General features: G+C 35.8%; 1 protein-coding gene and 1 long non-coding RNA gene across 2 annotated transcripts; both read left to right on the top strand.

Moving 5' to 3' along the window:
* Window positions 1-3,611: 3,611 nt before the first annotated feature.
* Window positions 3,612-4,454, top strand: LOC139777116 (uncharacterized). Its single transcript, XR_011719275.1, has 2 exons — window positions 3,612-4,110; window positions 4,221-4,454. It is a non-coding gene; the product is annotated as an uncharacterized lncRNA (long non-coding RNA).
* Window positions 4,455-4,969: 515 nt separating this feature from the next.
* LOC139777122 (uncharacterized) lies at window positions 4,970-13,641 on the top strand. Its single transcript, XM_071714320.1, has 4 exons — window positions 4,970-5,232; window positions 10,490-10,788; window positions 12,571-12,673; window positions 13,164-13,641. The coding sequence occupies exons 1-4, from the start codon at window positions 4,970-4,972 to the stop codon at window positions 13,276-13,278; spliced, it is 780 nt and encodes a 259-aa protein (XP_071570421.1). The 3' UTR covers window positions 13,279-13,641.
* The last annotated feature ends 624 nt before the right edge of the window (window positions 13,642-14,265 follow it).

Genomic DNA, 14,265 nt, shown 5'->3' with positions numbered 1-14,265 from the left:
GTATTACACCGCTGCCGGAAAAGAAGGAAACCCTACGCTTTGTCAGAAAGTGCCGCTAGTGAATTTTTTAAGTCGATTCTTATGAATCAAGCTTGAATCGATGTCTAGTTATCCTAGGTTGCCGATGACGAGTTCCAGATAGTGCGCTTCATAGTTTTCGGTGTCCAGGTGTAATAATACGTTGAATTCGATGTCTACGTGTCCAGGTTGCCGATGACGAGGTCCACATAGTGCGCTCCGTAGTATTCGGGTTTACGTGTATTAATACTTTGAATTTGATGTCCACGTGTCCCAGGTTGCCGATTGCGGGATCCAGATTGCGTTTTCATAGTTTTCGGTGTCCAGGTGTAATCGTACGTTGAATTCGATGTCTAGGTGTTCCAGGTTGCCGATGACGAGGTCCACATAGTGCGCTCCGTAGTTTTCGGTGTCTACGTGTATTAATACCTTGATTCGATGTCCACGTGTCCCAGGTTGCCGATGACGGGATCCAGATAGTGCGCTTCATAGTTTTCGGTGTCCAGGTGTAATCGTACTTGAATTCGATGTCTAGGTATCCCAGGTTGCCGATGACGAGGTCCACATAGTGCGCTTCGTAGTTTTCGGTGTCCAGGTGTAATAATACGTTGAATGCGATGTCTAGGTGTTCCAGGTTGCCGATGACGAGGTCCACATAGTGCGCTCCGTAGTTTTCGGTGTCTACGTGTATTAATACCTTGAATTCGATGTCCACGTGTCCCAGGTTGCCGATGACGGGATCCAGATAGTGCGCTCCGTAGTTTTCGGGGTCTACGTGTATTAATACCTTGAATTCGATGTCTAGGTGTCCCAGTTGCCGATGACGAGGTCCACATAGTGCGCTCCGTAGTTTTCGGTGTCTACGTGTATTAATACCTTGAAATTGATGTCTAGGTGTCCCAGGTTGCTGATGACGAGGTCCAGATAGCGCGCTCCGTAGTTTTCGGTGTCTAGGTGTAATAATACCTCGAATTCGATGTCTACGTGTCTCAGGTTGCCGATGACGAGGTTCACATAGTGCGCTTTGTAGTTTTTGGTGTCTAGGTGTATTAATAACTTTAAATCTGAATGTAGGACACGTAGATATCGAATTCAAGGTATTAATACACGTAGACACGAAAACTACGGAGCGCACTATGTGGACCTCGTCATCGGCAACGTGGGCACCTAGACATCGAATTCACGTATTATTACACCTGGACACCGAAAACTATGGAGCGCACTATCTGGAACCCGTCATCGGCAACCTGAAACACGTGGACATCGAATTCAAGGTATTAATACACCTGGACATCGAAAACTATGGAGCGCACTATGTGGACCTCGTTATCGGCAACCTGGGACACCTAGACATCAAATTCAAGCTTGATTCATAAGAATCGACTTAAAAATTCCCTAGCGGCCAGAATTAAAATTATGTCATGACATAATAAAAATCCGCTGAATTAAATTATGTCTAGACATAATAAAAATTGGACGAATAATAGTAACCTTTCGAAAGTAGAGGTTTTAAGCTTGAAATTTAAATTTTATTCATTTTTAACAAAGTTACCGCTGCTCGAGTTTTGCCTATTTTTTAAGATAAATTTAGTGTTCCTTCAATTTTTGTGAGAAATGTATAATTTACTTTTACTTAAATATTATTAATTTTTATGTATTTGTTGTTATTGCTAATTTTGTGAATAATTCAAAAATAAAAAATAAAAATGTTTTGCAGATCCTTGCTTAACACTACAAATAGGTGATATCAGTACAAAATTACCTTTTTCAAAAAAGGTAAAAAAAAGTGCCAAGTACACGCAATGTATTTTGTAAATTCAATCGAAAAATTATCTCACAAAATTGTCCTCACAAAAATTGTCTCACAAAATTGTCTCACAAAAATTGTCTCACAAAATTATTAAATTACAAAATTGTTATTTTATTCAATCCAAGTGATATCTACCTCGAAAAAACCTAAATACAAGTGGTATCTATTAAAAAAAAAATACGTGAAATCATTTAATACTGCGCCCAATTACAAAGAGAGAATATATATTATATATATATACCTTAACAAAATTATTATTATATCACGAAATTGCGGTTACAAACTCAATCCAAGTGATATATACTTTAACAAAATTATATCACAAAATTGTTTACCTAACTCAACCTAAGTGATATGTTATTTCAAAAAAAATATATGAAATCTTTAAATTACGCCAACTACAAAGAGAATATATATATTGCTTTGAAAAATAATTGTAGTGCAACTACTCTAAAAAATAAAACAAAATTGTGTTACCTAACTCAACCCAAGGGTAGTGTATCTTTGTATTCCTGAGGATCTTCTATCAACCCAAGTGGTAGTAGTTTTAATTCTCCTTGATAAAATTATAATATTACAAAGAATCATTTAATCATTTTAATCACAAAGAATTAAAGAGGTAACATTATAAAATAAAAATATTTAATGAAAATAAAATAAATAAATTTTTCTTGTAAAAAACTTGGCGCTGCTTTTTAAAGTCTATCATCCAGACAATTTGCATCGCGCATAACATAAGCGTAAGAAATTGATTGGTTCATATATATGTGCAAAAGGAAATAGACCAATCCATCTCTTTATGCATATGCTTATGCACCTATGCAAGTTTGTCTAGATTAATCTTAAAAAAGCAGCGCCAAGTTTTTTACAAGAAAATTTATTTATTTTATTTTAATTAAATATTTTATTTTATAATGTTACCTCTTTAATTCTTTGTGATTAAAATGATTAAATGATTCTTTGTAATATTATAATTTTATCAAGGAGAATTAAAACTACTACCACTTGGGTTGATAGAAAGATCCTCAGGAATACAAAGATACATACCACTTGGGTTGAGTTAGGTAACACAATTTTGTTTTATTTTTTAAGAGTAGTTGCACTACAATTATTTTTCAAAGCAATATATATATTCTCTTTGTAGTTGGCGTAATTAAAGATTTCATATATTTTTTTGAAATAACATATCACTTAGGTTGAGTTAGGTAAAACAATTTTGTGATATAATTTTGTTAAGGTATATATCACTTGGATTGAGTTTGGTAACGCAATTTCGTGATATAATAATAATTTTGTTAAGGTATATATATATATATATATTCTCTCTTTGTAATTGGCGCAGTATTAAATGATTTCACGTATTTTTTTTTAATAGATACCACTTGTTATTTAGGTTTTTTCGAGGTAGATATCACTTGGATTGAATAAAATAACAATTTTGTAATTTAATAATTTTGTGAGACAATTTTTGTGAGACAATTTTGTGAGACAATTTTTGTGAGACAATTTTGTGAGATTATATTTTACATGAATTTTTCATTATTTGTTTGTACAAGCATGCAGTCAAAATTAATATTTTGCGCACGTGTAGTGCTCATATTAGATATTTATTGGAACAATTTTATTGGAAAAAGTATTGTAGCAACACTTATCAGACATTTTGTTAATTATTAACAGTTTGTTAGAAACGGGAGAAAAGAGACGAGGAGAGATTGTGGTATGCGACATCTAGTCGGTTAATCTAGTTGAGTAAATAGTACGGTTAAGCGGTCACAGAGGGTAGTCTATGCAGCGATGAGGCGGCGTCGCTGTATTTATGAAATCGCGCGCGATAGCGGCGCGTGCGGCGTAGCGCACCAGCAACGGATCGCGTGACGACGGAAGGAGAGCGGGACTGCGCATGTGCAGGCGTGCGTGTTCGTGCGTGCAGATCGCCGAGACGAACATTCGAGAACGGTCAGTCGTCCTGTACGCGTCTTTTGGAAATCGAGCCTTCCGCTCTTACGAAATAGAAAAAGCGAGACGTATTGGAATCGCGTATCGTTGTAAACGAAGAAGTCTGTCTGATCTTCCTTACGGAAAGGAACCTGCTGCAATCGGCCCGTTTACAAGGACGTTGTGAGAAGACGTTACGGATAATTGTCTGGCTCAACCGCCATTATCTAAGAGAAGGACGACACGCCCACGTGGTGAAAATCGGAAAGCCCGATTAATGGGTTTAGTCATTGTGACTATCATTCCTAAGACTGTCAATTGGAAACACGGAAAGCCTCAATAATAAGGTAATTGCTTATGTATTCTGCCTTTCATGGATCGTTAATACAAAGCTAACGTACGGTTTAGCAATCGGATGGTGAACTAATGTTCCTCGTATAACGATCTTGGATTGCAGAATTGTCGAATGGACAATGCGAGGAATACTTTCTCAACAAACGAGAAGTCGTGGACTGTTCAAATCCACGCTACATTCTTCTGCAAGACTGAGCTCAGTATAATTCTTTTACTTTATCTTTTCTTGTGGTTGCAACCCGATTAAATAGTTAATGATCTTTTCTGTAAATAGCTTAAAATCACATTGTCGAGATTGATTACTAAAAGAGAAACGTAATTACGATATTCACTTGAATCCTGCGTTACACTTGCGTTTATTGTGGTTCAAAACCGCTACTATTAATACTTCTTGCGTTGATAAGATAAAACTTATTATTTACGTATTATTAATTATTACTTGATTGAATTATCTTTTCATTTTTAACTGAGTTCGATTATTACACGCTATATTACTTATTGGATATTATTCTTTGATTGCATTGAATTAATGTGTCAATTAATATGAAAGTACGTTACATTTGACTTGTAGAATTAATCAGACCATGCTGTCTTATCGGAATTCTTTACCTATTTATGAAAATAGTTAATAATCTGGAGGTCCCCCGTTAGCCCTCGGCGGGGGAACAGGTGGAAAGCTCGAGGAGGTAGAAATTGGGTCGAAGACAGAATTGTGTAAAAGGGTGGAGGCGCAGGAATGAAGAAGGTTACGAAGGAGGTTGAGAGGAAGAAGAGGCATTGGAGGTGAGGAAAGATTCGAGGTGATGTGGCCAGAAACCGAGGGAGAAGAGAAGAGTTGAAAGTGAGGTTAGGATGACGGTGAGGAACTGGAAGGAGGTCGCCGGGGATGGAAGAGGTGAGAGGCGGTGGAAGGGGAGTGTTAGCTGGAGCTGGAGCAGGGCCTGGCGGGCAGAAGTGGAGACGTGGAGTCCGCTGGTTGGCTGTCGACGAGAAGAAGGCGCTATGGAGGTATCGGTCCGAGCCGGCGCGGGGAGGCGATTGCTCCGAAAGAGCATGTTGGCACCACTGCGGGGCGGTAGGACGTGGCGCGCAAGAGTGTGCTGCGGGCAGAGCAGGTCGGTAAGGAGGAGAGAGTAGATACCGGCGACGGAGGAGTTGGCGTGAGAGGCGTTTGGATTAAGGCGAGCGCGCAAGAGAACTGCACGGCAGCCAATGGGAGAGGAGCGGAAGAAATCGAGAAATCGATGGATCGAGACGATGGTTCGATCGAGGAGGTGCGCGCTAGGCAATAGCATGTGGAAGCTAGTGGTCGCAAGGCAATGAAGAGCTGATCGGTAAAGGAGAAGCGGAAAAGCGGAAAGGTAGAAAAGCGGAAAAGAGAAGTCAAGGAAGGCGAGGAAGAAAGCAGAAGAGAGGGAAAGTAGGAGTGAGTGGAGTCAAGGAGAGAATAAAGAGGAAGAAGAGACCCGTGAGAGTAGGTGGAGGAGCGGACGGGGAGTGAGAAGGGGAGCGGAGGGTCGAGACAGAAGACTGAAGGAAGCAGAAGGGGTGGTGCAGGAGAGGGGGCGCAGGCAGAGAAGAAGAAGGTACGTGGAGCGAAGGAGACGGAAGACAGAGGGGGGAGATGGAGGAGTCGCAGAGCATGAGGGTGTGGTACAGTGAGGAGCATAAATGAGTTCCGTTACCCGGTGAGCTACGGTGCAGAGCGGTGCAGATGAGCGCGCTACCTCTAGGTCGGTTACCGTCCTACTTACAGCCACGGTCGATAAAAGGTTCAAATACAGAACCGCGAACGCGTAAAAATAGTCAGTCACGCTGTATTGCACGCGCGTGCATTTGATTAAAAAAACATGTTTAATACAATTTGATACACACAATTAATATTTATTACATACAGTATAACAATCATAGGTGATTATGTAGGTAATTATAATTGTATTATGCATCTGCAACTATTATTCCACCGACTAAGTATGTGTTTACTGGAATAATATAATTACAGATAATATGATAATTATAATTACAACATAATTACTTATAATTATTCTATTGTATATGAAAAATTGTTTCGCGATATTTATAATTTTTACGATGTCGTATTATTTTCAGTAGGGGAGACCGGGGCTAAGCCGACAACGGGGCAAACTTGACACTAGGCTTTTTGCCAATTTAAATCTATCGTAGAAACTTGCCTTTCCTACTGTAAATGCGTCTTTATGTGCCAGTATTATCAACGGAATTTGGTAACATTCTGAGTTATAGTGTAATTTTTAACGCGACATAAGCGTTTTTGATAGTGAAAAGTAATTTTTCTGATCTCTCGAAAATGTCTACTCTTTCATCGAACTTTACTCTTGCGAATCTACCGGTAAGTGATTTTGATGGGAAATTTGATGCTCTATATGAATCCGATAATCGTTTTTGCATATTTTCAAAATTTTCATGTTTTTGAAGTGACAAAAGTGAAAAACGACGTCCGGGGCAAAGTCAACACCACGCCGTTTCGTCGGCTCCCAGTAACAAACGATGCTTGTCATGCAGCCGTATGGCTCATGACAAATGTATGCGCACGTCCGATCGCGAGTTTACCTGCATTAATTGTTTTTCAGACATGAGTTTAGATGAAGATAATTGAAAATTCAACAATTTTTGTTCTCATTATTTAAATGATTGTTCTAGCTACTTTATTCCGAATTTTTGTACTTTTTAAATACACAATAAACAATGTATTTTCATTTTCAGACAGTAAAAAATAAGTTCCAGATCAAATTGTGTCGATCAGACAAAGTGTTGAGTTTGCCCCGGCGGGGTGTCGAGTTTGCCCCGGCATTTTTTAATTCGAAAATTTGTCTTCGCGTCACTTTTCCTTTTCTGGCGGCAAAACAAAGCGACGTACAGCAAAATTTCCTGAATCAATTTTGTACCTGAAGAAACACTCTTTAAATATGTACCATTGAATTTGCCTAAAAATTTTAATTAAATATTAAAAATTGCCTTTGAAAAAATAGTGTCGGCTTAGCCCCGGTCTCCCCTATCTTATTTATAAGTAAATAAAATATTAAAATTAAAAGCTAAGTAATGTTACGGCCGATATTCCGAGCAATATTAGGGTATTAATAAAAAGCTATATATACATGTTGAATTATAATTATCGAGTCAACGTTTCGACCTACTTGGTCTTTCTCAGGGCATTACATTCAAACTTACAAGTAATATAAATAAAAATAATTATAACTGTTAGAGTTCACATTATCAACACTGAAATTATAGTCATCGCCGATGGAACGATTACGACACGCAAAAGAATAAAGTCAAAGCCAACTTCGAATTAAACGCCGTCACAGGCCACATAATTACAATAATTGTTACCGATTACAATAAGTAATGCAGTCCTCTGTATGATCCTGGTATCAGCCATGCTCAACGTCGGAAATTGCCATGTCCAATATTAAATGAATTAAAGTAGAGATCGGTTTTGCGTCAAGAACCTTTTAAAATATACAGAAAATGCACGAATTAGCATCTCCGTCAACTGCAACTCAGATCAGGATTTATTGCAATAGGTAACAATTATTGTAATTATGTGGCCTGTGACGGCGTTTAATTCGAAGTTGGCTTTGACCTTATTTCTTTTGCGTGTCGTAATCGTTCATCGGCGATGACTATAATTTTCAGTGTTGATAATGTGAACTCTAACAGTTATTATTATTTTTATTTATATTACTTGTAAGTTTGAGTGTAATGCCCTGAGGAAGACCAAGTAGGTCGAAACGTTGGCTCGATAATTACAATTCAAAATGTATATATAGCTTTTTATTAATACCCTAATTAATTAATATTGCTCGGAATATCGGCCGTAACATTACTTAGCTTTTGCTTTCGACGAGCGATAACACGTCCTATTTTTTTATATTAAAATTAAAGTAGGTAAATTAAGGATTAATCGGATACGAAATCTATTTTGTAATATTTTATGAATTCCTAGATTCTTCTAATTTGAACATTAAGTTTATAATGCGATTTTATCCATTTTTGCTTTTTACAAAATGTCTTTCCTAACATTGAAATATCTTCTTATATAAGAAGAAAATATTTTTATATGTAAGTGATGGTATCTCGTGTTTATGGTAATTGGAATTATTTTCTGCGAAAGAGAAGCCATTTTTTATGTGCTATAAATTGTGAAGAAGTATATAAAGTCTGCGATATTATCACGTAGCTGTTAACCATTATTTTCACAAATATTATATTATTTTTATTATCTTTTTTATACAAATAATTAAGGATTAAACGGATAGAAAGATATTCGTAACATGATATATATGTTGTCGAGATGTTTCGAGTTTCGAGATGTTCCTTGTCTTAATATTTGGTGGTTCTGAAAAGAACCGATTGTTTTGCTTGGCCCTGGAGCGAATTTTAATAATCCGTCTTCATTATCATTTCTCCGATCTTTTAATCTGACCCGAGTCGGGTCGAGTCAACAAATCGAAAATCGAAAACGCTATATGTTAGTGCACGATATATCATATTATCGAAAGAAATGATTACTGGACGGATTATTAAAATTCGCTCCAGGGCCAAGCAAAACAATCGGTTCTTTTCAAAACCACCAAATATTAAGACAAGGAACATCTCGAAACTCGAAACATCTCGACAACATATATCATGTTACGAATATCTTTCTATCCGTTTAATCCTTAATTATTTGTATAAAAAAGATAATAAAAATAATATAATATTTGTGAAAATAATGGTTAACAGCTACGTGATAATATCGCAGACTTTATATACTTCTTCACAATTTATAGCACATAAAAAATGGCTTCTCTTTCGCAGAAAATAATTCCAATTACCATAAACACGAGATACCATCACTTACATATAAAAATATTTTCTTCTTATATAAGAAGATATTTCAATGTTAGGAAAGACATTTTGTAAAAAGCAAAAATGGATAAAAATCGCATTATAAACTTAATGTTCAAATTAGAAGAATCTAGGAATTCATAAAATATTACAAAATAGATTTCGTATCCGATTAATCCTTAATTTACCTACTTTAATTTTAATATAAAAAAATAGGACGTGTTATCGCTCGTCGAAAGCAAAAGCTAAGTAATGTTACGGCCGATATTCCGAGCAATATTAATTAATTAGGGTATTAATAAAAAGCTATATATACATTTTGAATTGTAATTATCGAGCCAACGTTTCGACCTACTTGGTCTTCCTCAGGGCATTACACTCAAACTTACAAGTAATATAAATAAAAATAATAATAACTGTTAGAGTTCACATTATCAACACTGAAAATTATAGTCATCGCCGATGAACGATTACGACACGCAAAAGAAATAAGGTCAAAGCCAACTTCGAATTAAACGCCGTCACAGGCCACATAATTACAATAATTGTTACCTATTGCAATAAATCCTGATCTGAGTTGCAGTTGACGGAGATGCTAATTTCGTGCATTTTCTGTATATTTTAAAAGGTTCTTGACGCAAAACCGATCTCTACTTTAATTCATTTAATATTGGACATGGCAATTTCCGACGTTGAGCATGGCTGATACCAGGATCATACAGAGGACTGCATTACTTATTGTAATCGGTAACAATTATTGTAATTATGTGGCCTGTGACGGCGTTTAATTCGAAGTTGGCTTTGACTTTATTTCTTTTGCGTGTCGTAATCGTTCCATCGGCGATGACTATAATTTTCAGTGTTGATAATGTGAACTCTAACAGTTATAATTATTTTTATTTATATTACTTGTAAGTTTGAATGTAATGCCCTGAGAAAGACCAAGTAGGTCGAAACGTTGACTCGATAATTATAATTCAACATGTATATATAGCTTTTTATTAATACCCTAATATTGCTCGGAATATCGGCCGTAACATTACTTAGCTTTTAATTTTAATATTTTATTTACTTATAAATAAGATACTGAAAATAATACGACATCGTAAAAATTATAAAATATCGCGAAACAATTTTTCATATACAATAGAATAATTATAAGTAATTATGTTGTAATTATAATTATCATATTATCTGTAATTATATTATTCCAGTAAACACATACTTAGTCGGTGGAATAATAGTTGCAGATGCATAATACAATTATAATTACCTACATAATCACCTATGATTGTTATACTGTATGTAATAAATATTAATTGTGTGTATCAAATTGTATTAAACATGTTTTTTTAATCAAATGCACGCGCGTGCAATACAGCGTGACTGACTATTTTTACGCGTTCGCGGTTCTGTATTTGAACCTTTTATCGACCGTGGCTGTAAGTAGGACGGTAACCGACCTAGAGGTAGCGCGCTCATCTGCACCGCTCTGCACCGTAGCTCACCGGGTAACGGAACTCATTTATGCTCCTCACTGTACAAGATAGCAGAGGAGTTAGAGAAGATCAGAAAGGTGCTGGAGGGAAGAGTAGGGGGAGCGGAAGGTGCAGAGTGCACAGGAAGCGAGGCAGGAGCCAAGTTGGAAGGGAAGAGCGGCAAGGAGGTGTGGAAGGAGTCGGGAGGAGAGGTCGTAGGAGAGAGTAGGGAAAGGGGGGAGAAAGTGATGGCAGATGTGAGAGAGGCGCAGAGAGAATCCAAGGAAGGGGGAGAGGAAGAGAGGAAGTTTGTCTGGGACAGAGGTGAGAGTATTAGAAGGTGGGTGGATGAGGAGGCGAGGAGAAGAGTTGGGTCGCCGGAGATAAGAGGGACGGAAGGGACGGAGAGGGTGGGGTATATGGAGAAGAGGGAAGGGCCACAGAAGGGGGAGGAAAGAAGAGAGAAGGAAGAGAGCGAGAAGTCAAGAAGCCTGAAGGAGAGAGTAAGGAGGCTGGAGGAAGAAAGAGAGCAAAAGGAAAGAAGAAAGAGGAATGTGGTCTGGAGGGGGCTAGACGGGCGGGACGCTGAAGAAAGGAGGGGGGTGATGGAAAGGGTGGCGGAGAAGGTGCTAGGTAGGGTCCCGAGAATTAGAAGGGTCTGGGAAAGAAGTGGGGAGGGAGGGAGAGAGGTAGTGATAGCGGAGCTGGAAGATGAGAAGGAGAGAGAGGAGCTGCTAGGAAGGTATGGGGTATTCAGGCAGAGGTGGGGGATAGGGGTGGATGAGGACCTATCCTTGGAGGAGAGGAAGACGAGGTGGAGACTGTTAGAGAAGGCGAGAGAGGAGAGGGTCAAAGGAAGAAGAACGCGGGTGGAAAATAGGAGAATCTGGGTGGATGGAAGGGAAATTGTGTGGAACGAGGATGAGGGGAAATGGGAGGAGAAGTAGTGAGCGAGGAAGGGAGGGAGGGAAAGAGTATGTGAAAGGCCGCTATGGTCAGGTCGGGTTAGGAAGGGACAGGATTGTAAAGGGTTGGGTACGTCCCTGGAAAACGCCGGCTATGTAAAAGCTATGTATATGTCTGTTGCGAGTTAAGGAGGATTGTAAAGGTTTGGGTACGTTCCGTAAAAACGCCTTGCAAACCCAGTGGGGACAAGCAATAAAGACTACTACTAGTTAATAATCTTTCGAGCATGTAGAATGCTATATATATTTAAATCACTTCATCATAAATGATTATTCTCTGATTATCAGCAAATTGACGCATTACTTCATTTATGATTGTTTCTTGTATTATATTCAATGATGTTGATTCGTATTATATTCTTTAAATGTATCTAACATGAATGATCCTTTTTATGAGATAGATTAATTCTGGATTACACTTGACTACGTCAAGATGTTCAAAAGATGAACAAACATGATGTCTATTTTCTTTTGATGAGCCTTATTACTTTATACAGGATTATAATATTAATTTCTGCTCAAGAAAGGATTATTCTCTAATGATTATTCTCATTTATTGTATTTTATGCATCTGATTATTTTGTACGAAACCTGATTATGATACTTATGTATCTATTATGAAACAAACCTACTTTGTGATGCGAGTTAGTTCAAAAATACACAATCTCTTTTCGTCAACTCTAAGGTCAATGTGTCGTTTCCTATTTTGCTATTCATGAGTCCAGGCTTCCGCGCGAGCTTGTGCTTCAAACACAGTTAATACATAATATGAATTCGTATGCTTAAGAATTTTCAGTTTTCATGACACAAAAGATATAAAGACATTGTCTCAAAAATATTTTATAAGAAAAGTTTATTATTAAAATATGAAGTTAATTGTTATAATAAAAATGTAACATATTTTATATTAACTTTTTGAATATTTTCAAATTCTATATTTCACAAAATTTGTATATACTTTGCGAATTTGAATTATTGTTGCTGTGTATTATAATGCTAGATTTGACCAAGTTTTTTTAATTTTTTGAAATTCATTTGAATTTTATCTATCTATACAAAAGCAATAAATAAATTTTTTTACTAAAATATTTGTACTCACTGTTGTTTCTTTTAGCATTTACATTTGCTTTATAATTTTCAGTTGTTGTTCAAATGCGACATCAAGATATTACGTGTGAGCAAATTTCTTCTGTTGCTGCAGAATGGTTAAAACATGCAAAACAAAGAGCACAAAGAAAATCTGAGTAAGTTTAAAAGTCAATAAAAAATTTCTTTTCTTTTAATGTGGAAGTTTTCTAATGTGATAATTTATTACATATATACAAATTGTTTGAGTGTTCTAATTGACTCTGTTATGATCAAAATAGTTATTAATATAATTGCAACATGCTCTTTTCCGTGGGTCTCTGTGGGTACTAATTTTTATTTCTATTTCAATTAATGTTATATATGTATATAAGTATATATGTATATGTATGTACACACACACACACACACACACACACACACACACACACACACACACACACACACACACACTTATATACATATATAACATTAATTGAAATAGAAATAGAAATTAGTTTAACAGAGACCCATGGAAAAGATTATCTATATATATTAATGACTATTATATGTATATATGCATATATTTTGTGCATCTTCTGCAATCTGAACTTTATCCTTTTTTCAATGCGCTTCGTATGTAATGATATCTCTTGTTATTTGTTTTAGGAAAGAAAAAAAATGTCGAAAGGAGGAAACGCCCCCATTAAGTTCAAACTCATCGTCAGATAATTCGGAAAGTGATGAACTGAATGATGAGTGTTCATCAAATGATGAACACTAAACATTATAATTACCAAAAGATAAAAACTATTTTAAAGGTTTTATAAATAGTACAAAGATTAGTTTTATTTACTTTTTATATGTGCAATACGTGCATAATGTGCATTATATATGTGTATAGAATATATTTTTATTTTCACACTTATATTTTTCACACATATAACAATTCTTTATAATATATAATAATTCTTTTAAGAGAAAGACTGTTTATTTTTAAAATAATAACCGTATATTTTATTATGTTGATATACTTTTGATAATTTAGACGATTTTAACAGTTACGTATTTTGATAACATTTATTAACATTGAGTAAGAAAGAGATATAAAGAGAAAATAAAAGGCTAATGTAGCAACAAAAACATATATTTACATTATTTTTATTTATTACCTCCTTTCTTGGTGCTTTATATTTATATTATAAAACACAATCGTCTGATTTTGAGAAGTTGAGATTAGTTTTTATTGTGTTATATATGTAAATTATATATTTATATTGATAGACAAAATACATAATGATTATACTTATTATTGTGAAAGAAATATAAAATAGATGTTATATTTTATTTAAAATAAAATATATATTGTCTGTTTAAATTTCTGTCACATAAATAATATATAATCACTTATTTTGTCCAATATATAAAAATATATACCGTTAACATATATAATACAATAAAAACTAATCTTAATTTCTCAAAACCGATTGATTATTTTTAGGTTGCAAATAGGTGCTCAACCCGTCACATAAAGTCGCAAATACACGTCACTACAACGTTTCTGCCACCAAGAATTTGGCTGTTAGTTACGTCACAGCAACGTGGCAATTACGTTTCGAACACCAATTGAGACGTCGTTGTAACGTAACGTGTGACGAGTTAACACGTCATAATGACGTTTTTAACACGTACCAGTGCCGGCAGGGTACATATGTTAAAGTTTTCTCTGGTATTTTAAAAGTATATAAACAAAACTACTACACATTTTTAA

Source organism: Temnothorax nylanderi, unplaced genomic scaffold, assembly GCF_030848795.1.
Source record: "Temnothorax nylanderi isolate EJ_2023f unplaced genomic scaffold, tnyl_v1.0 TNYL_tig0139_pilon, whole genome shotgun sequence".
NCBI classification, from domain to species: domain Eukaryota; kingdom Metazoa; phylum Arthropoda; class Insecta; order Hymenoptera; family Formicidae; genus Temnothorax; species Temnothorax nylanderi.
The sequence above is the reverse complement of the archived record's forward strand: the minus strand, read 5'-3'. Positions and strand labels throughout refer to the sequence as shown.